Source organism: Lineus longissimus, chromosome 8, assembly GCF_910592395.1.
Source record: "Lineus longissimus chromosome 8, tnLinLong1.2, whole genome shotgun sequence".
Lineage (NCBI taxonomy): Eukaryota > Metazoa > Nemertea > Pilidiophora > Heteronemertea > Lineidae > Lineus > Lineus longissimus.
Window position 1 is genome coordinate 17,581,395 of NC_088315.1, and position 20,140 is coordinate 17,601,534.

The 20,140-nt window shown below is 43.0% G+C and overlaps 1 protein-coding gene across 1 annotated transcript; it reads left to right on the top strand.

Moving 5' to 3' along the window:
* Nucleotides 1–4,716: 4,716 nt before the first annotated feature.
* On the top strand, nucleotides 4,717–13,920 carry LOC135491964 (sodium- and chloride-dependent glycine transporter 1-like). The gene is made up of 10 exons (XM_064777954.1): nucleotides 4,717–5,626; nucleotides 6,170–6,323; nucleotides 6,825–6,956; nucleotides 7,898–8,177; nucleotides 8,771–9,142; nucleotides 9,396–9,520; nucleotides 9,689–9,939; nucleotides 10,437–10,637; nucleotides 10,843–11,004; nucleotides 11,391–13,920. The coding sequence occupies exons 1-10, from the start codon at nucleotides 5,033–5,035 to the stop codon at nucleotides 11,640–11,642; spliced, it is 2,523 nt and encodes an 840-aa protein (XP_064634024.1). The 5' UTR covers nucleotides 4,717–5,032; the 3' UTR covers nucleotides 11,643–13,920.
* The last annotated feature ends 6,220 nt before the right edge of the window (nucleotides 13,921–20,140 follow it).

Sequence of the window (20,140 nt, forward strand, 5' to 3'; positions counted from 1 at the left end):
TTTCGTGGTTTCATGATCCATTCCTGTTAACAAGATAAGAAATGTTCAAATTTGAGTTCCTTTTTGTTTTCCAAACAAATCTGGTGTTTAAAGGATTACGCGGTTCGTGAGTACTGGTTGGCAAGGACTATAGAAATGCAGATATATTTAATGCCGTAGTGCAGTTATTGTATACGAATTTGCTGAAACTTGGTATTTATAATACAGTACAACCTCTCTAATGCGGACACCCATGTGACTGGGCGTTGGTGTCCGTAATGTTGAGGAGTCGTTTTTCGGGAGGTTATGCTATTTTTGTCCAAAAGGTGTAGACATGTTTATGAACACGGGAGTCGTGAAGCCTGCATATTCAATATTCCATTTAGTTTGTCAAAAAAATGGATTCATGTGTATGAACATGGGGGTCGGGAATCTTACATATTACATATTCCATTTAGTTGCATAAATATTAACTACTTCAAATAATTTGATGCCATTTATATGCGAACTTGAAATTAGTTAATTGGCATTTCTAGTGGAGGTAATATTAATTTGCCAACATTGATATATGCAGGTTGTGGTCGCACGCTACATATTACATAGACAGCCTACATCATTATAGTAATACTTGTTATTAGAGCACAAGGGGACAAACAACTCAATGGACTGCAATTAATGTTACAATATACAGTAGCTTGGCAATGTGATGCACAGTGAAGATAATTAAACAAAACATTCTGTTTTAATTAGGAGAGCAGCGGACATTAAATTCACTCCACTCCAATTAACTGAACTTAGTGTCTAATTATGTTCATCAATTACGCAGACTTCACCCCTGTTAGGTCTAATCGACTACCTAAGTGAACACGGGAAGCCACTGTTTTTGTTTACTGTCCGTAATTGCGAGGTGATTGGACTAAAAAGTCACCATGGCCGTGTCCGCAATTCGGAGTAGAGAGGTGTCCGCCCTACCGAGGTTTTGGTTAAAGCAAATGACTCAGAAAAAAATCGGGACTGAACGAACATGTCCGTAATGCGGGGGTGTCCGCCTGGCAGAGGTGCCGCAAGGGGAGATTCTACTGTATTTGTTTATCTGTAAGCAGAATGGCAATGCTGAAATTAATATCAAGTGCATATACATGTACGTACATGTATGTACATGTATTTACGCAATAGGAAATTTTCAAATTCAATTACAAATTTTTAATTTTTAATGATCGTCGTACTAGGGGTAGGCCTTCAAAGACAATGCGCATGATCCCTTCAACATTTTTGTTCTAGGTCCTGATCCTGTTTTCGGAGGAAAACCAGTTTCTGAAAGTTTCAATTTTCCAATTCTGTTTCACTACTCCAGGTAGTAGAAAAAGGCGTTATTCGCATAGTTCTTGGAGAGGGATCCGGAAACCCTTTGCCACTCTCCAAGCGTCGTCCATGGTGATTAGACTCGATCAACTGTGAGAATTTTAACGGGTGTATGTAAAATCCACATGGCCCGGCGACTGGGAGATTGACCTTCTGCGTCTCCCGATCGAGGTGTCCAGAGATCGACATTAGGGAGGTTAAGATCGCAGCCGACTCCCAATCCCACTCCGGCTGACGCACCACTCGCTTGGGAAACCCCACACAAGTTGATGACGTAAGCAGCAAAAATGGGAATCACTCGGAGTGGAGTCTAAATGAGTTCATGTTGCAGTTCCTCGCCTTCGCGCAGCGTGTTGATATTGCATCGATCCGCACAAAGATGTCCGCTGCATGGAGGGCTCACTCAGGTCCAGACGGATCGAACAGACTTTAGATTATGATTTTTTTTTATTATGCAAGCTACTGCAGAGTGGACGATTGATTGGCTAGGCGACAACTTCGTTGCAATGCCTTAATAACGCCGTTGGTCCTTTCAATCCTCATCAGTGTCTCCAAAAAACGACTGTTGAATAAACTTTAATCATCCGCGACATCATTTTTGATGATGTAACCTATCCAACTATACACGTATAACTCGGAGAGATCTGCATGTACAGGCTCCACACGCGTATACCTACATGTAGTCTGATAAAACGTTATGTACCTAATAGCAGATGCAGATTGGGCCTGGGTGCTCATTTAGAATTCTAATTGTCGTCAGTGTATTAAATCAAGGACAGAGATGGTTAGATAAATGGGCCATCAGGCCAAATCAATTAGTAGCGTACAAGTAAACATGTTACAAGGTTTGACTTCCGAGCTTGAGCTTTGTAATCCGTTCGGCAAACATCAGGCCAACCTAGCCCTACCTCACCTCCACAACCGGGGACTGACTACCTGTTTAATAGTGAGGTTTCGCAACCACCCGGTTAGGCCCTACGACGACGTTTATCTATTGTTCGGGTGAACTCACACAATAGATAAACGTCGTCGTAGGGCCTAACTGGGTGGTTGCGAAACCTCACTAATAATTCAAAATGGCTGCACTGTAGACCCACAAAACACTCGAGACAAGACCACAATTGATGTTTTAAGCCTTTTAGCAGTTAAATTGTCAATGTTTGACCGCGACGCATCAAAGAACGCGTGGTGTTGTAAATCTGAAATTTAGATTATGTTATTCCGGACAGTCGGGCAAGTAAATGGTGAAAAATAAAATGGTGATTGACCACGGAAATTTTTTGATAATCGACAAATTAGACAGACTTTGGTATTTCCACTCTTTTCAGCCAACTGGCAGAAAAAACTCAAAACACGCCCCCTATTACCCAATTAGCAAAATTCGAAATTAGTTTTTTCATCAAATAATTTCTTTATATCTGTAGACTTGCCACAACAAATATTTTTTCAATACCTCTCCAAATATGTACTTGAGAGTTAAAAACATGCACTCGTCTAATTGATAGGCCTCGACCTCCAACCTATGAATATTCATTAGTGGTCTTGTCTCACTCATACGTCATATGCCTACGTCATCGCCTAAACCAGGCGATGACGTAGGCATGTGTCAGTTTGGTCGTTACGTGTCACTACTGTTTCTATATGAAAAAAACCTGTTTGTGCCCAAAAAATTGGTTATATAATAGGGCCGTTTAGACGACAGGCGAAAAGACCGCATTCGGATCGAATCTGGATGAATCCGGATTAAAACCACCCAAGGCGATGGTACCTTTTTAGTCCGGATGCAACCACATTGATCCGGATCTTTTTGCGTTTACACGACGAAAAATTAATCCGGATTCGGGACGCATCCGGATTTTTTCGCGTCGTCTAAACGGCCCTATTGAGAACACGTCTTATGGTAGCTACCTAAGACACGAAAATTAAAAAAAGAATTCTTATGTCGAAGCGGTTAAAAATAGTACCACTGCATGTCAAATTGGTTCTCAGCGGTTGCGTTGAGAACCAATTTGCACTACATGTATAAACAAAGTCACCTGGCTGTTATTCAATCCTGATGACAAGTTTTTATTGCAGTTAATTCATAATATTCATGCAACAAATGGTAAATATTTGTCATATAATACAGTGTACTAATTAGTGTCGTATAAAATGTTTCAATTTATTGTTTATTTGCCGCATTTGGAACATTAATATTTTTAATCAAAATAACATATGATCAAGAGTGAGAGCGAGAATTAAACCTACATGTACAGTCTGCTACATAAGTAAATGTCACTGCCATTTGGACCGCTGTGCGAAACCTACTGGGCCCGATTCCTCCTGCAAAGTTTAGCGTTGCTGAAATCTCATTTTGGGACACAATTTCCAAGTTGGAGATTTCAATTTCCAAAAGATTTCTAAGTCAATGATCTTTTTTTCTTCATTGGAGCCCTTTGATGATTTCAAACACGGGTCGATTTTAAATTTTAAGATAGATATTTGCTTATGAAAGGTGTCAATTTTCAAGATATACGCAAAAAAATCAATTGAAGATTTCATTAAAATTCATCCAAAAATAAGCTAAGCAATACAGAGGCGAAAATGTCAAAAACAAATGCACTAAGTCGATGTACACGAAGACAAACAAAATATATTTCCCAACTATAGTTACTAAAATGTGAAAATCCTGTTGGATCCCATAATTAACTCTGAAAAAATCGGCCCAATAGTTTTCGTACCGCGGGCCAAAAGGACAGTGACATTTACTTATGAAAAAGCCATAGTGCAAGAGATACAGCCGAGCATTCGAAAATAAATTAGGGCACGCAGTGATTGCCGTTTGTCTGTGTAAACTCTGAAACTGTGGTTCATCGAGGTCATGCGTTATGGAAGAAGATAGGGTTGACACAAATTTGTTTAACACTTCAACTTGATCAACAAATTGTTTCGAATATTTTGTAGCGTAAAACCTGGTCGAGCGGTAAGGCCATTACCATTAAAGAAACAAAGACAGTGTCACAACCCTTGGCATCCAAATATCGACGACATTAACAAGTTCGTCAAGTACTATGTCACCACTAATCTGTCACCAATATTATCCTGATGGACCAAGGAACTAAGAAACAGAGGGCTAAGACTTCATATCTAATTAATATGTTTTAATGATAAACTGAGCTCATAACTATTTACAGTACTTACACATTTCTACAGCATCCAATTCAAAGCAAAACACTTTATCACCACATAATTCATCCTTTCTGAATCACACTCGCAAACAAAGTGCAAAACAGTATAGGCCCAACAGGCTGGCCCTATCTTTAGCTCGCTTTAGTTACTTGTTGTTGGTGTCTGATAACCTTGCACCTGTTCGCACAAAACAAAGTTTGCACAAAACAAAGGCCAAGCTTCTTAACCCTGAACATACTGTGTATACTAACTGATAGCGGTAGCCTAATTTTGTGACAATTTAATGAGTTTCTCACTTCCATCCTCAGCATAGCTGGCCTGCACGGTTAGTTAGATAGGTAGTTACTGTATATAAGCCCAAACCTGTCTCTGAACTTCTGACTGTGCCAATTCGATACGCAGGATTTGATTAAAACATTACCCAGGGTCGGATAGTATTCAGCGTCTAATTTGGACTTGGACTCAATCTGTTTGTGGCATTTTCTTCACTTAGTTGGTTGTGCGTGTTCTGGATTCAGATAAAATGTCGGAATCTGTTGATACTGGTTCGCCGGAGGTTAGGAATCCTCTGATATCAGTGGAGGAATGTGGCCCCAAGCCTGGTACAGACCACAAGCATCCCGACACGCCAGGCCTGCAGAAACAGACAGGTTTACTCGATGTGGACGAGGAAGAAGCTTGTCGTCTTTCGGCCATCGGCGAGGAAAAAGACGAAGCCGACGAGGACGAGCCTCTCTTGGAGGACCTTCCGAGGAAGGAGGCCGTCCTGAGCAATGCCTTGAGGCGAAGCAGCAACGCGACCAAAGAACCGGAGCCAAGGCGATTTTCCATCAACGCGAGGCGCCGCGGGAGCTTCGGAATGGGCGTCTTCGCGCAGCCAGAACCCCCCAGCCAGCGGCGCCCTTCACTCGTGGTCCAGGAAATGCGAAGAAGGAGCAGCGCGCTTCCGTTGGTCGAGGAGGATGAGGAAAAACAAAGGAGACCATCGGTGAGGCGCGACTCGCTAATGGTAATGGAGGTCCGGCGCCGGAGCACCCTGACCTCGCCCAAGCTTGCCCTTGAGGAGGAGGAGCCGTTGAAGAGCCCGACTGCAATCAGGTGGGGCGAAGATGAGATGGTGAGTCTACTGCGTTTTTCTTCGCTGCGACCATAATAACACATGGGGGGGATGGGGGGGATCTACGGTATTATAGGAGCCTTTGGGTCAGAACTCTTCAATGACTGCGCACGTTAGAATGACATCGTGGCAATGAATAACCAGTTTTATTTTTAATTACCCCAATTAATTAGGAAATTCATTGGATCCGACCGCAGCGCACCGCTAATATAGACGGCAAGCAAACGGACTGACTGCATTCATTGGTGCCATGCATGGCAATTTGACAACTTCGTTGTGGTCGCCGGTGAAAACCCCGGGAAACCACGATTGACTTGCCGCAGTGATTAGGGGAGGGACGTGGCCGATATCACTGTTTCCGGAGTATATAGGTCTCTGATTTGAGCATATCTCGTCGAGCGTTTCAGTCTCAAGGCTGACCGCTTTGCAGATACCGAAACCAACATTCCGATCAGTACCTGGCCATATGAGCTCTGTACCATACATGTACCATTTTAAGAAATAAATGACAGTTAACTAATGGTTCTGTCCTTTTTTTCCCAGGTTTATGAAAGGGAAGATGAAGAAAAAGGCGCAGAAGAACCCAAAAGGGCCAAGTGGGGAGGCCAAGTGGAGTTCCTCCTGACTTGCGTCGGCTATGCTGTAGGTCTCGGCAACGTCTGGCGGTTCCCCTACCTCTGCTACAAAAATGGTGGCGGTGAGTCATTGACGTCTGTTTTCGAAGAGTAACTTCAATGCGGTCTTCTTCCAAAGGGCAACTGGTCGTCTCGTTCTGAAGGGCAACTTCAGTGTCATCTACTTTTAACAAGCAACTACACCATCGATTGTTGTCAGAAGGGCAATTAGAACGTTGTCTGCATTCGAAGAGCAACTCAACTGTTGTCTGCTTTTCAAATTCTACTTCTGACCCTTTTATCGAGAATGCACAAACAAAGTTATACCTACAGCCTGGAAATTCTGCTCGATGTTTCTATAATCGACTGGCCGACAATCCTTGGAACCTCTTCTTGAACTGGGAAACACCAATGACACCAGGGCATGTCATGGCATCCCTTCTTTATGTCTGCCGTGAGTTGTTGCCGTTGTTATATCTGTCCTTCCACAATAACCGTGGTGTCAGGAATGCAGTGAAAGGTTCTCATGTGTTGCATGCCTAAGGTTCTCAGGACATATCACATGTCTTTTCTACTACTTCCAGGTGCTTTCCTTGTTCCATACATCATTATGTTGGCTGTAGTCGGCCTCCCTCTTTTCTACATGGAACTTGCATTTGGACAATTTGCAAGTTTGGGCCCGATCACGATTTGGAAGATCAACCCTCTCATGAAAGGCAAGTAAATACCAGTAACATTGCTACATGTGACCCTAGTACTTCCAGTCATCCTGTAGCCGCCTCCAGTAGCATGAGGTGGAGCCCCTCGAGGCTGGGGCCCCGGCGTCCTACCTACCTGTTGACGAACCATAGGTCTGACGCCACAACGAAATAAGGTGCTTTGTATAGGCATTTTAGGTTGTGAATGCGTGCGTACCCGGTTAGACGCCAGTATGGCCGGTGCGCTCCGTCTTCGGTCAGGTTTTATATCGGAGTTTCCGTCTCCTTGTCTGGTTGCCATAACCCGGCTGAAGAGCCTAGACTACCCGGTTACCCCTAGGTGACCAGTCACATGTGTGTCTAGTTACCTGGGAGACATAGTTTCCGCTAGGCAATGCTAGGGGAAAGCTAGTCGGCCCTTGACCCTATGACGAGCTCATCCGCCCTGAGTGACTAGTAACCTTGATTTTTAGTCACCCACCTGAGACAGGTGGCACTGGATTACAGGGCTACCAGTGGCAGGTAGCTAGCCTGACCTGACCTGCAAAGGCAAGTAAATATATGACGTTATTTGCCATTGACCTCGCAGTCAAAAGATTCTGCCCTAGCCCCAATGCACGGGCCATTGTCTTTAAACAAAGCCCGCTCGTACCTATCCAAAATTCATATTGTTCAACAGCCTTATCAAAGGGGTTATTAGGGCAAATGTTCAGAACATCAACCCCCACCAAACAGCTTTCGTGAGGTCGATAGGCAAAACCGAGGGCAGAAAAGTGAAATGGTGAAGAAATCTGTTCCCGAGGAGTAAGAGTGAAGTTACAGGTTGGTCCCAAATTGGTTGTTTCCCCGCAATTAAACCTCTCTAATCAGGACACCTCCCTATTTAGGACAGCACTTCTCAGTCCCGAGGGTGTCCTTATCAGAGAGGTTCTACTAGTTTGTTTTCTTAACCTTGACAGGTCTTGGCTACAGTATGGTTATCGTCTCCTGGCTAATCTCCCTCTATTACAACGTGATCATCGCGCACATCCTTCTCTACCTGTTCACGTCCATGACCTCCGTGCTGCCGTGGACCACATGCGATAATTATTGGAACACGGACGCCTGCCTCCTGCCGCCATCGAAAAACGATACGCTCAATGCTACCATGACCAATGGTACTTTCCTCAGCACGGCCTCTTCCATTAATGCTACTGTTGCAACGAACTTAACCAAAACGCCAAGTGAGGAATATTACTAGTAAGTACAACAGCTTGAGAAGCTCATGTATTGCCCCTTGGATTGCTCCAGGATGCCATTTTGGTTAATCAAGATCAACCAGAGTCTATCAAATAAAACTGAAAGGTTCTGATCACTAAACGCCCCAGCGTTCTTTTTACGACTGCGATTCTCTATGATGTTTTATACGTTTTGATATCACTTACACACACAGTAATTGATACAATCTTAAGCTCCATCTTGGTCGCGATGGCCGAGTCACTCGCCCCGTGAACAAAATGTCGAAGGTTTGAGCTCCTTCTATCGCTTTTCCCATGTGGCCAGTTGGTTAATCTTCAACTAGCTGAATAAAGGGTGCCTAGCATTAGAGAGAAGAGTTTGGAATCTGGCTAGCCCTTTCATTAGGGGTGACACTATAATAAACAAACTCTACTAGTCGTAAAGGTTTTTTCGAGATCAGTTGAGGCAGTGTTGTTGACCAACTGAACTATCATACTGTGGAGGGAAATCTGGCCCAAACACCAGCAGCTCGAGTTATTTTCTGCACCTCTTATCTGGACAATCGGTGGCCTAGCTTAGCAAAAGGAAACTCCACATGTTGTTTCGTTTTGCAGCAACTACATACTGGAACAGTCATCCGGAATCGAAGAATTCGGCCTGCCCAGCTGGAAGCTCGTTCTCACTCTCCTCCTGGCCTGGGTCATCGTTCTTGCTGTCCTCCTAAAGGGCATCCAGTCCCTAGGGAAGGTGGTCTACTTCACTGCGATCTTCCCCTACGTCATGTTGACCGTCCTCCTCATCCGTGGTGTGACTCTCCCAGGAGCTGATAAAGGCATTTTATACTACCTCAAGCCCGACTTCTCTCGATTGGCTGATGCTAGGGTGTGGAGTGATGCCGCAACACAGATCTTCTACTCTTTCGGTGCTTGTTCAGGTGGACTCATTGCGATGGCCAGTTACAATAAATTCGACAATAATTGTGTCAGGTATGTTGTTCTGTAACCCAATTGAGTAAGCAACTTATATTTGTAAGTGCGAAGCCTTCTTCATATCAGGGTTGGACTGAATAAAAAAACGTCGACATGGTCAATACGCCAGTATGAATGATGGACATCGACTTGATTGAGGCACTTTCCATGAACTGCTTTTGCCCATTCTCTCGAAGTTGAAAAGATTTAAATTTGCCATCTCCTTGTTCCAGAATCTTCAATTGTTTACACACCATCCCCTTGTTTGCAGGGATTCTCTTATCGTGTCTATGATCAATTGTTCGACTAGTATCTTCGCTGGTCTAGTCATATTTGCCGTCCTTGGCTTCATGGCTACAGAGAAAGGAGTTGAGGTGAGCGACGTTGCTGCCGGAGGTAAGATTTTTCTTCCTTTCATTATATGATTTAAACATATTTCTGTTGATTTTACTGTAATTAATGTGCCTCTTGGTACAAGTAAAGTTGTTTGTGGTAGCTCTTGATACAATACCCTATCCTTACTCATACAACAAATTATTAAATGGAACTTTCATTTTCCTCCAGGTCCAGGTCTTGCCTTTGTCGTCTACCCCGAAGCTATCGCCAAGATGCCAGTAGCTCCACTCTGGGCCATCCTATTCTTCATCATGATGGCGACTCTGGGCTTCGGGACCCTGTTCTCCATGATGGAGTGCGTCCTCAGCGCCTTCTCAGATGAGCTCAGTCGCTTCATCACAGGACCGAAGCAGGCAATCATCTTCAGGTGCAGCGTCATCGCACTCTCTTTCGTCCTTGGTATTCCTATGGTTTGCAAGGTGAGAAAATGGTTGGTTAGCTGGTTTAGTGAACCCAGAGGAGTAGCACTGACTGATACGCTGGCCTTCCTCCCTCAGCTTGCCAGTCTAATTTCAGCATTCTTCTAGAAGGCGGGATGGAAGAGGCGCCCCTGACTGAGGCCGGACTTGAGATGGAAGCTTGGGACCAGGGAGTATTCCCTACCTATTGCGAATGCTCTCAGGGGTTCTTTACGACCCATGCATGCCGTAGACAGAAAAACGTTCTTTATAAACCAGTCGAGTAGCACCGGTAATGAAAAACGGACCTTCGTTGCTCCAAAAACTGGCACCAAACCTTCGTGTTTTTAGGATTCCTCAACTACTCCACAGTTGACGGAATATGAAAGCTGTGATTGTCATCGCGACCATGCTTTAAAATCATCTTTAGCCGTTCTTTTATGTCCATTCGTGTTTCGTCCGTATTCCATGACGAACCCTGCAACTATTTCATCCTCTGACCAAATTCCTATTTTCAGGGAGGAATCTACTTGCTCAATCTGGTCGATTACAGCATCAGTGGTTTCCCCCTCCTGTTTGTCGGGTTCTTCGAACTGGTGGCCATCAGCTGGGTCTACGGTTTCCCAAGGTTTGCGGGAGATATTGAGATGATGTTGGGGAGGAAGCCGAATATATACTGGAGGGCTTGCTGGATGGTGATCACACCTTTAATTATTTTTGTAAGTAAAAAACAATCTCCAAGCATCGCCATTGGTAACGGTTGCCTAGTCTTGTAGTGATACTTGCACCGTGTACTAGCGTACTTTTGCTCCGCAGCAAATGCTAGCTATTCTCTCATTGGGAGAAAGGAAAAGAAAAAAAGGAAAAAATGGACAAGAAGAAAAGAAGAGTGTCAATCTTCAATGTTTTCATGATTCATTTCAGGTGACTATAATATTCAATTGTGTCTTATACAAGCCCCCGAGCTTGGGCGGTTATTCATACCCCGCTTGGGCCGATGGCATTGGCTGGCTGACCGCTCTGTGGCCTATCTTGATGATTCCTGGGTGGTTTTTATACCAGTATGGCAGAGATGGCGGTTATGCTGTAAGTACCATACCTTTTTCTTGCATATAAAAGAGTTGTTGGCTATCGATGACTGAAAGGCTCCCAAACTGTCATGTTAATTATGTTATATTTCATCATGGCAGTTGGGTCTCGCGAGTGTTGCCAAGAATATTGTCAACAACTCTATTATGCTCAGTTATTTTTGCGCTTGATTTTTGTTCGTCCTTGTGCGCCACAGGCTGGTAGTACCCATGGTGTGGTAGCGCGTCGGGAAGGAACTTTTGATGGTGGCGAGAAGGGAAACTTTGACGTTAGAGCGTCCATGCCTGATCCACCGGCGCAGATAGTCTGTAGCGTGTCGGTAACGTGTTAGTAGCGCGTCGGGAAGCCTTGGATCACCCGCAAACATTCTTGCCTCATTTCAGCTATTGAAAGAAGCTGCCAGACCAGAGATCGAATGGGGACCAGCGCTGTCGGAGAACAGAACAGAGGCCTATCTGGACGGCTCTGAGGGAAACAAAAGTACCATTTTTGCAACCCGGGAAAACAAGAATGCGATCGTCGTCTGCGCTAACAAAAATCGTCTGACGAAGGACGGAAGTGCCAACGGTCAAAGTTCATTTGGTCCCAAGGACGGTGCAGAGGTTATTGATGAAGCGGGAGACACATGCGTTTGAACATTTTACTCAATAAATAATAATTTCAAATACTCTTTTAAATGTGCTCAAATTTCAATCGTTCATTTCGTTTTTGTACCAAGTTTTAGCCGCGCACACATTTTGTTTATGGATTTGTGCATTTCGTAGGAAAACAATATCATAAACAGTTCTGTTTGTGATGCCGTGTTGTCCAGAGGAGGTGTAGGGAACAGCGCATGAGCAGTGTACATTTCACTGAGCAAAGATCAATCTATGCTTGATTGCATCCGTGTAAAGACAAATTTCCATTGAGCGCGATACCATAGCGCCAATTAGTTCATTGGGTAAAATTGGCGTCCCAGATGCTAATATATAGTTTCACAATTATGGCGTAATAAAGATCGGGTGCAAGATAACCTGGAAAAACTCCCAGTAATGCCTCTTTTAATCCTTTATCCGCTGTTTCCTTTGAAGTGCCTGGATGCTGGAAGAAGCAACAATGGTATCTTGACCACCAAGGTTTTTGTACCTCATCAAGATACATGTATACCCAGGCTACGTTTAAAAGTTTTTAGAAGCAATAACGAATTGGTTGAAATGTCTGCAAAATTAGTTTTTTTACGGGAGTACTTCCTCTGTCGGGGGAAACATCAATGTACTTTGTGAGAGGATAGGGACCGATAGGGACAACCTGATTAGAAGGGGTAACCAAGTTGGCGAAATCGAAATGAATGACATAGGTAGCGTGCTCAGGGATCTTCTGTTGATGAGGACAGGGGTGATTATCACCTCTTTGATAGAGATGAGCTGTCGGATGCAATCACGCATCTGGCATGCGCATGAGTGGCCGCCCCACTATGTAATATATATGTAGTTTGTTATTATACAACAGTGTTACATCTCTTATTTGTCTTGTTCAATGCACCTAATCATGTAAGCGCACAATGCACAATTTCCTGAAATGTACGAGAGTACGAGAAATAAATGAATAATAATAAAAAGGGAGTGTCCGACCATGAGGCTCAGGATGCAACAGGAGTTAACATCAGACAGTCCTGCGATGGAAAACATGATGTCATCTGTGAGTCAATTGATGATAGGAATCAGGAATAGCAAATGCTTTTACTTGCTTTTCTTTATTCATATAAATAGCAAATGCTTTTACTTGCTATTCTTTATTCATATCACCCATTGACCCAAAGATGACATCATCTTTTAGTACAGAAAGGTCTAGTGTAAGGGTATACATGTAGATTTGGTAAAAGCATTTAGAATTTACTGGTCTTTATTTATGTCACCCAACACATATTGGGTTTTAACAGCAAAAAGGGCATAAAATATAACCCAACGGAATTTGTGTAGCAATGTAGGCAGGACAAAAAAATAGTAAAAATCGAAAGATTCCGTTTGGAAAATTTTGTTTTATTGCAGTTTTTCCTGTACATTTCCCTGTACATCAATGCACTTCTTGCTAATGTAGGGCCTCGTACCGTTTTCCAATTTAAACTTTTGCCCATAAGACAACTGACATTTCATTCATATTTCAATCGGTTCACAGAATTTCCACGGATGTGCAGCAAAACATCCGTGATATTTGCAATGTCATAGACTTCGTTGCAATACCCTATTAACACAACAGATTAAAAACAATATGGGATATTAGTGGCGTTTTGATTGCTTACTTTTTTATAGTTTGCCATTTATCGGTTTTTCTTATTCAAGTCCAAATTGATCACAAAAATTGACTCGGCCTAATGACATTCCTAATTAGTCTCCGGCTTTGAGCTGGAGACTTTTGTATTAGGGTATTTTTCTCTGAATTCCAGCACACGCTCGTCGGCAGGTCGATGTAGCGTATGTACGTGTAGAGAGGTATGGACTTCCAAATTTACCTGGATTCAACCTTGTCCGCAAACCGCAGAGGGCAGTCTGGTCTCCAGGGTGACGTTCCGTATGAAAATACAATGGGCATTGCACGCGAAAGTGAACCAACCTCGGGCAGGAACTTGCACTTACATCAATGAAAATAAAGAATAAAGCAATGTTTTTTTATTCGCCTCAGCTGGATGAGTTTTTCTTCGCAATCGGCTTTCCAAGCTGGTATTCAATGTCCTGGTTAACAAATTCCCCAGGCTAATTGCCGTTCGATGTTCCACGTCGACGTTGTAACGGGATACATTCTCATGTATCAGTGTATTGTACTGTGTACACTACATGCAGCATCGCTTGGCCACGCTCCGTCATTTGAACAAAAACTGGCTTTAAGTATTTCATTTGGCCCATCGACCCATGGACAGCTAAAATTTGTATTATTTACTCGTACATTGTGGTTTGTTTGCAAAATAAAGCTTTTGTACTGTTTATTTTGGCAAATACTTTTTCAATTTTTAGCGGAGAAAACTCGCATGTATTGTGTAAATTAGATCTGCCAAAGGAAATGAGACAGAGTGTGGGCGCTGGTGAATAGTTCTAGGAACTTCCAAGAGATTGAGAGTGCTTCAAAACCTTAAAGGGGGACTATAGGCAGGAGCACTGTATTGGAAAACTCCGGCACCGCTTATTTCATTTATTATTACCGACTATTCTTCCCCGATCTTCATACGGACTACACCCTGGCCCTCACACCATATCAACCCCTGCCCCGGCCGCTCACCCACCAACAACAAGCCCCACCCAACCCCTCCGCACCAAACTAAACCCTGAAACTCCAGCGTCTGGTAAGACTCAACTGACAATTCTAGTTTTTTGATTATCTTGATTTACAGTTATGGTTAAGTTCCAGATTTCACATAAAATGTAGTGAAACACGCATGCATTATTTGTTGTATATTAGTGTCATATACTACTGTATACATCGATATTAAAAAGTATGCATAGTCCTAGATTAGTAGTACATCGATGAACAGGAAAGCATACATGACACAAAAAAACTAATATACTTGTACGGAAAGTAAACAAAACTTTCGTAACAGCTTTTTTTCGATTTGGTACCAAGTTGTTCCTAACTCCACAACTCCTGTTTCATTTTAGTTTTGCGCCTTTTCTGTTCTTTAAAGGGGAACTATAGGCAGGAGCAGAGGGGCTAATTTGGCCATCTTCAGGTGACTAATATACACAGTAAGGGCCCTGGGTCATGTCAGATTCAGCACTAAATGTATTCCTCATACAAGCATGAATCATTTCGACGTACTGTAAGATGTGAGTGACCCCTACTGGCGACCTCGTGTAACATTATCTTGCCTGCCTAGCTGCTGCCTATATTGTCCCTTTAAGGGACAATTTAGGTGTGAGATATGTGTTGGTTTTTCATAATGAAATGGCTTCTAGCAGGACGGTGACTACTCCAAAAGCACCATTGCAATAAAAAATCATTAAATGTCAATAAACAGTGCACTGGTAAAAATCATTGCTGCAGGTAAGCATTTATATCATGATACTACCAATGGCGGCGCTTTGCGAAAACTCCCTGTAATGACCTGGATACCCTAGTTACAAGAGCAGTTGACCTGGAACTTTCCTACTCTACTGGAATTTTTTTTTTTTTTTTTGATATTATTTTTATGATTGAATAGGTGTCAGACTGTAAAAAAATATGTTGACCCTCAACAAAAAAGAACGCCTTTCAGCGGTCTAGCTGATGATTTTTACTCATATATTCATGACGTCACGATTTCGTCAGCTACCTGCCTCGTCACGTCCTCGGTCATAATCAAACTCGTCTTTTCTCATCATCTTCTCATCGATTATTGGCAACTTCTCAAAGAAGCTGCAGGCGAATATCGTCTGCGTCGGTCTCTTGGCAGCTTGCCAATTATTGGCTGCGCTGGAACACAGCCAGAGAGACAGAAATTAGGCGTAATCGTGTAATGGAGTTGACAGAATTTGAAAGGTCAGGTTTTCTTTTAGTATCAAAGAGAAGAAACAAGGTTTGGCAAGGTGTGCTTCATAATTATAAAACCTAATTTGACGCCTGCTTGACGCGCCAACTTGACAAAAATAACACACATTGACCACATTACCACAGCTTGAGTGTTTAAAGGCCTATACGCCGTTCGTTAAGTATTTGAAAATTGGAATTGAATTTAAAAGCTTCCAATTGCGTAAATACGAACTAAATGTAAATTTCAGCATTGCAGTGTAGGCAGACATACCTGTACAAATTCTATGAATTCCCGTGGCAAGTTTCAACAAATTTGTATGCATAATAACTGCACTGCAGCTTTGTGTATAACTGCATTTCTGGACCACCAGTAGAAGGTTGGAAGCGGGGGCCGAGAAAGTGCCATGTTTCCATTTCGTAAGACACAAGATCCATCCCTGGCAAAGTGCCCTTAATTCAACCTCGCCTCAGAGCAAATGGCTCCCAGCCAGCTTGAAGGATTAACATAACAGACACAACATCACGAGTCCCAGATCAATCCGGATTTGGACCACTGCCAATAATCTCCTATAGGAATGTATTGATCCCAACGTGGGTTAGTGAGAACATTGATTGGTTTACCGTCCAAACTGTAAGGATTGAAAGGGGTCACTGAGACCAGAACGAAGAACTCTTCCGATTTCTAGATTTATTTCTTCATACTCGTACTCCAAACTGAAGGACTACGCCGCTCTCTGGCCGAGGAAAACATAGAAATGTAGTGATACGCAATGTCGTAGTGCAGTTATAATGCATAAAAATCGCTGTAATTTGGTATTTACGCTATTTGTCAACCTGTCTACACAATGTGCGTATTTACGCAATTGGAGAGTTACAAATCTAAATTTTCAAACGAATGGCGGAGGCCTTTATAGCTGGGTTGTTCGCATATTATGTAATTACACTTTCATTACAAATTTTAACAAATTCATTGTATGTTGTGTACATCGCCATAACAACGCTTTGCATGCCAATTTTCATCCCACTGGCATTTGACCGGCGTAGTTCTCACTGGCGGGCCGAAAGTGACCACATTCCCTGTACCACATTTGTCTTTAAATATCGAGGCAGATCTGCCCAAGGGCGAGAACTGCTGCCAAAAGTTCAGGCCAGCTGGGAATGTAACCCAGCGTTGGCACTCATACATGTCATGACGCTGTACGAAGTGTAAACATCAAAATATGTACGACCTCAAAGCCATCAGTTGTATGGGTTTGGTTAATTTCCACAAGAAATGTTCTTGCAACTTTAACAAAATATTTCAAATTGATATTGTATTTTTTAAATCAGAATCAGTTGTAAACAGTGCTAAATCAATTTCTGGTGTAAACACAAAATATATTATGAAAAACAAAATTGCTGAAACTCGATATTTACAGTATTTCTTTATCTATCTACACAACGGCATTGTTGAAGTTTGTATTCATTGCGTTTACGCAATTGGAGATGTTCAAGTTACAAACTCAATTTTCGAACGAAAGGCGAAGGCCTTTATAGTTCAGGTGTGTTTAAAATCATATAATTACACTTTCAATATAAATTTGAACAACCGCTTCGATTGTATGTTGCGCACATTGACATATAAAAAGCTTTGCATGCCAATTTTTTTTGCATCCCACTGGCATTTGATAGGGCGTGTATTGTCCCTGAACAAGTTACTTTTCACCAGTGGGGAAAATTTCCCCTTTATCAACTTTGTCTCTAAATATAGATGCAGATCTACCCAAGGGCGTGACCTGCTGTCAGAAATTCAGGCCACCTGGGAATGCAACCCAGGGATGGCACTTTATATTCTAATCATATCAATGAACGTATGAACGAGAGTGAACATCATAATATGTACGACGTCAAAGCCATCAATTATATGGGTTTGGTTTATTTCGTCAAGAAAACTTCTTGCAACTTTAACACAATATTTCAAATTAATATTATATTTTTTAAATCAGAATTAGTTGTAAACAGTTCTAAACCAATTTTTAGTGTGGACAAAAATTTAATTATGCAGCTTACGGCTTAAACCCATCAACACAGTATGTAGCACTTCTACCCAAGCGTCCATGCTAATGGATTCTATCACTCGTTTTGATTGATAGGCTTTTTACGGTTTGCGAATTCGAATGTAAGTTGTGTACTTCGATAGCCTACCGTAAACGGTGAACTCTTTACGCCAAATTTCCCCTGGCCTATTTTCATCGTGCTGGCGTGACTATCTACAACATGGCCATGCAGCGGCCAAATGTAGGACTTTAAAGGGGAAATAACACCTCGGACGAATAGGCCTAACTCTTCAGGTTATTGATACTAATACGTCATCGAGAGGGGAGTACATGTATATCGAAAACAACTGGTGCCAGGATGAACACTCTGGACTCGATGAAGACATCATATATCCCGTTCATCGTCTTTAAAAGGGTATATACAAAAATGTTGAATTGCTTTGTCATCTTTGTTTGAAGCAATCATCATCAAAATGTTACCAATGCCAAGCTAATTATAACCCCATAGTACCAATATATCGATACAATGTCCTTTTATGGTCATGCTCTCCAAGCCAAATCAGTGAGGACGACCCAACAATAGAAACTAATGCTCTTCCCACGCAATACAGTCAACCTCGTGTTGTTCAATGTAAACAAGGGCGAGCGCAGAGTGAATGTACTGGCAACATATGATATTGAAAACAGTTCACACCTGCTAACGGGGTTGATTGATTTTCGTCTGCTTGCTTTCCAGCCGCATCTCTATTTTCTCTCATTGATGGGTTTATTGATTCGTGACGTCACGCGAGGATTCCTTCCTATTAACACCACAATGACGTCCCTCTGACGTCAGCACCAGATCTAAAAATAGATTCTAAGCCCAAGAGGAAAATCGATGGAATTGCGTATCGATGTGCCATGGTAACCTAATTGGATCTGGAGATTCTTCAGAATAAAGTGGGCACGAGTTTGGAAGGAATAAGCGTCAAAGCGAATGACTAGCAAGGCACAAGTGCGATTAACTTGGCAACATTCTAATGGATTAATATTAATGGTTTCAGTAAACATCTGCGCACGCTTAGTTCGTCAAATTTGACATAATCCCAGATGCCGTTCGTCTGGTTTGTCCAGTCTATTGTTAGAATTTGACCGAGCTTGTGTTAAGTAACGTGTGCGAGGGGAGGAGCATGTACGAATGACCCTGGAACGTGTATTCGAGAATGCGTACAGGTGCAAACAGGAAACTTTTAATGAACTCTGAGACTGGGAGAGACCCCTATTATCAGACCTGCCAAGCCCGTCCCAACACGTCACATCCTGAGATCAGGCTTTTTTTACTCCTACGTTGTATACGTTTGAAATATGAAGAGGCGGAGTACTAGAATATTGAAAACAACTGGTGCCAGGATGACCTTGTCGGCGTATTTCGTCAGTCTCGGCGGACTACCCTTTAATAAGATCGGCGTGAGAACAACAACGCCGGTGTAGAAGTTTAAAATGACCTAGGACAGAATGCCCGGGAAACAAAGGATTCTATTATGCGCTTCAATCTCTGAGCTATTGACGGTCAGGGTCTCTATAGAACCATATTGCAGAATACAATAGGGCCGGACACTTTTTTCAGGGGGGCATTTGTTACTGTTACACCGGCTGTTTGATGATGATGCCAATAGCTACAGAGTACGATGACTATTCAACATCTTGACCACCTAAATTACCGCCCAAGTTGCGACTGTTGTCAATCCCGAGGGCCGGATATTCCACATTGATCAACGGGACGGTCACCAATTCACATCTTTTCTCAGATCTTCTCGCAGTCTTTCCATTCTACATCAGTTCCTCTCTGCCGCAGTGGGTGGGTGGGGGGGGGGGGGGGGGGGGGGGCGAGGCCATCCCACTGCGTCCGGAGTTTATGTTATTCCCAGCGCACACCTTCGAGAAACCAACATTGGCCTCGTCTGGCTCCACCGAACTCCGGGCGCAGTGGACCGGCCTCGTCCCTCACCCATAAAGTGATCCAATTAGGATGACGCAATGGACTGCCCCGGGAGTCTAGGGTCCACAGGCTTCTTTGTCACACCAGAATCCGTAGACTGGCACTGGTCCGCCCCACTTGTTTGCTGATTTCGTCAGCCGCGGATATCCGAATCCGAGGAACCTCCACCCGATCGTGCTGGCATCTGTACACTAAGCATATAACTACACTAGCAACGTCTGGAACTTTTTTCAGTTAGCATATGTGACCCGCTCTACCAAAACTAGGCGCTTGTCGCATCTGAACTTGACAGGTTGATACCGACTTGTTGTTCACTTCCCTATTGTAGACCTTTTGTGAAATGTGACCAAATCAGTTTGTAATAGATTTCACAAAAGGTCTACAATAGGGAAATGAACAACAAGTCCGTATCAACCTGTCAAGTTCAGATGCGACAAGCGCCTAGTTTTGGTCGAGCGAGTCACATATATACAAACGCCTCTGGGTTTACGAGGTAGGAGTAGCATAAACCCTGAATTTTATGACGGGCTTCATCTACCACCAAATGCTGAGCATGGCTTCATCTACCACCAAATGTTGAACATGGCTTCATCTACCACCAAACGTTGAGCATGGGATCATCTACCACCAAATGTTGAGCATG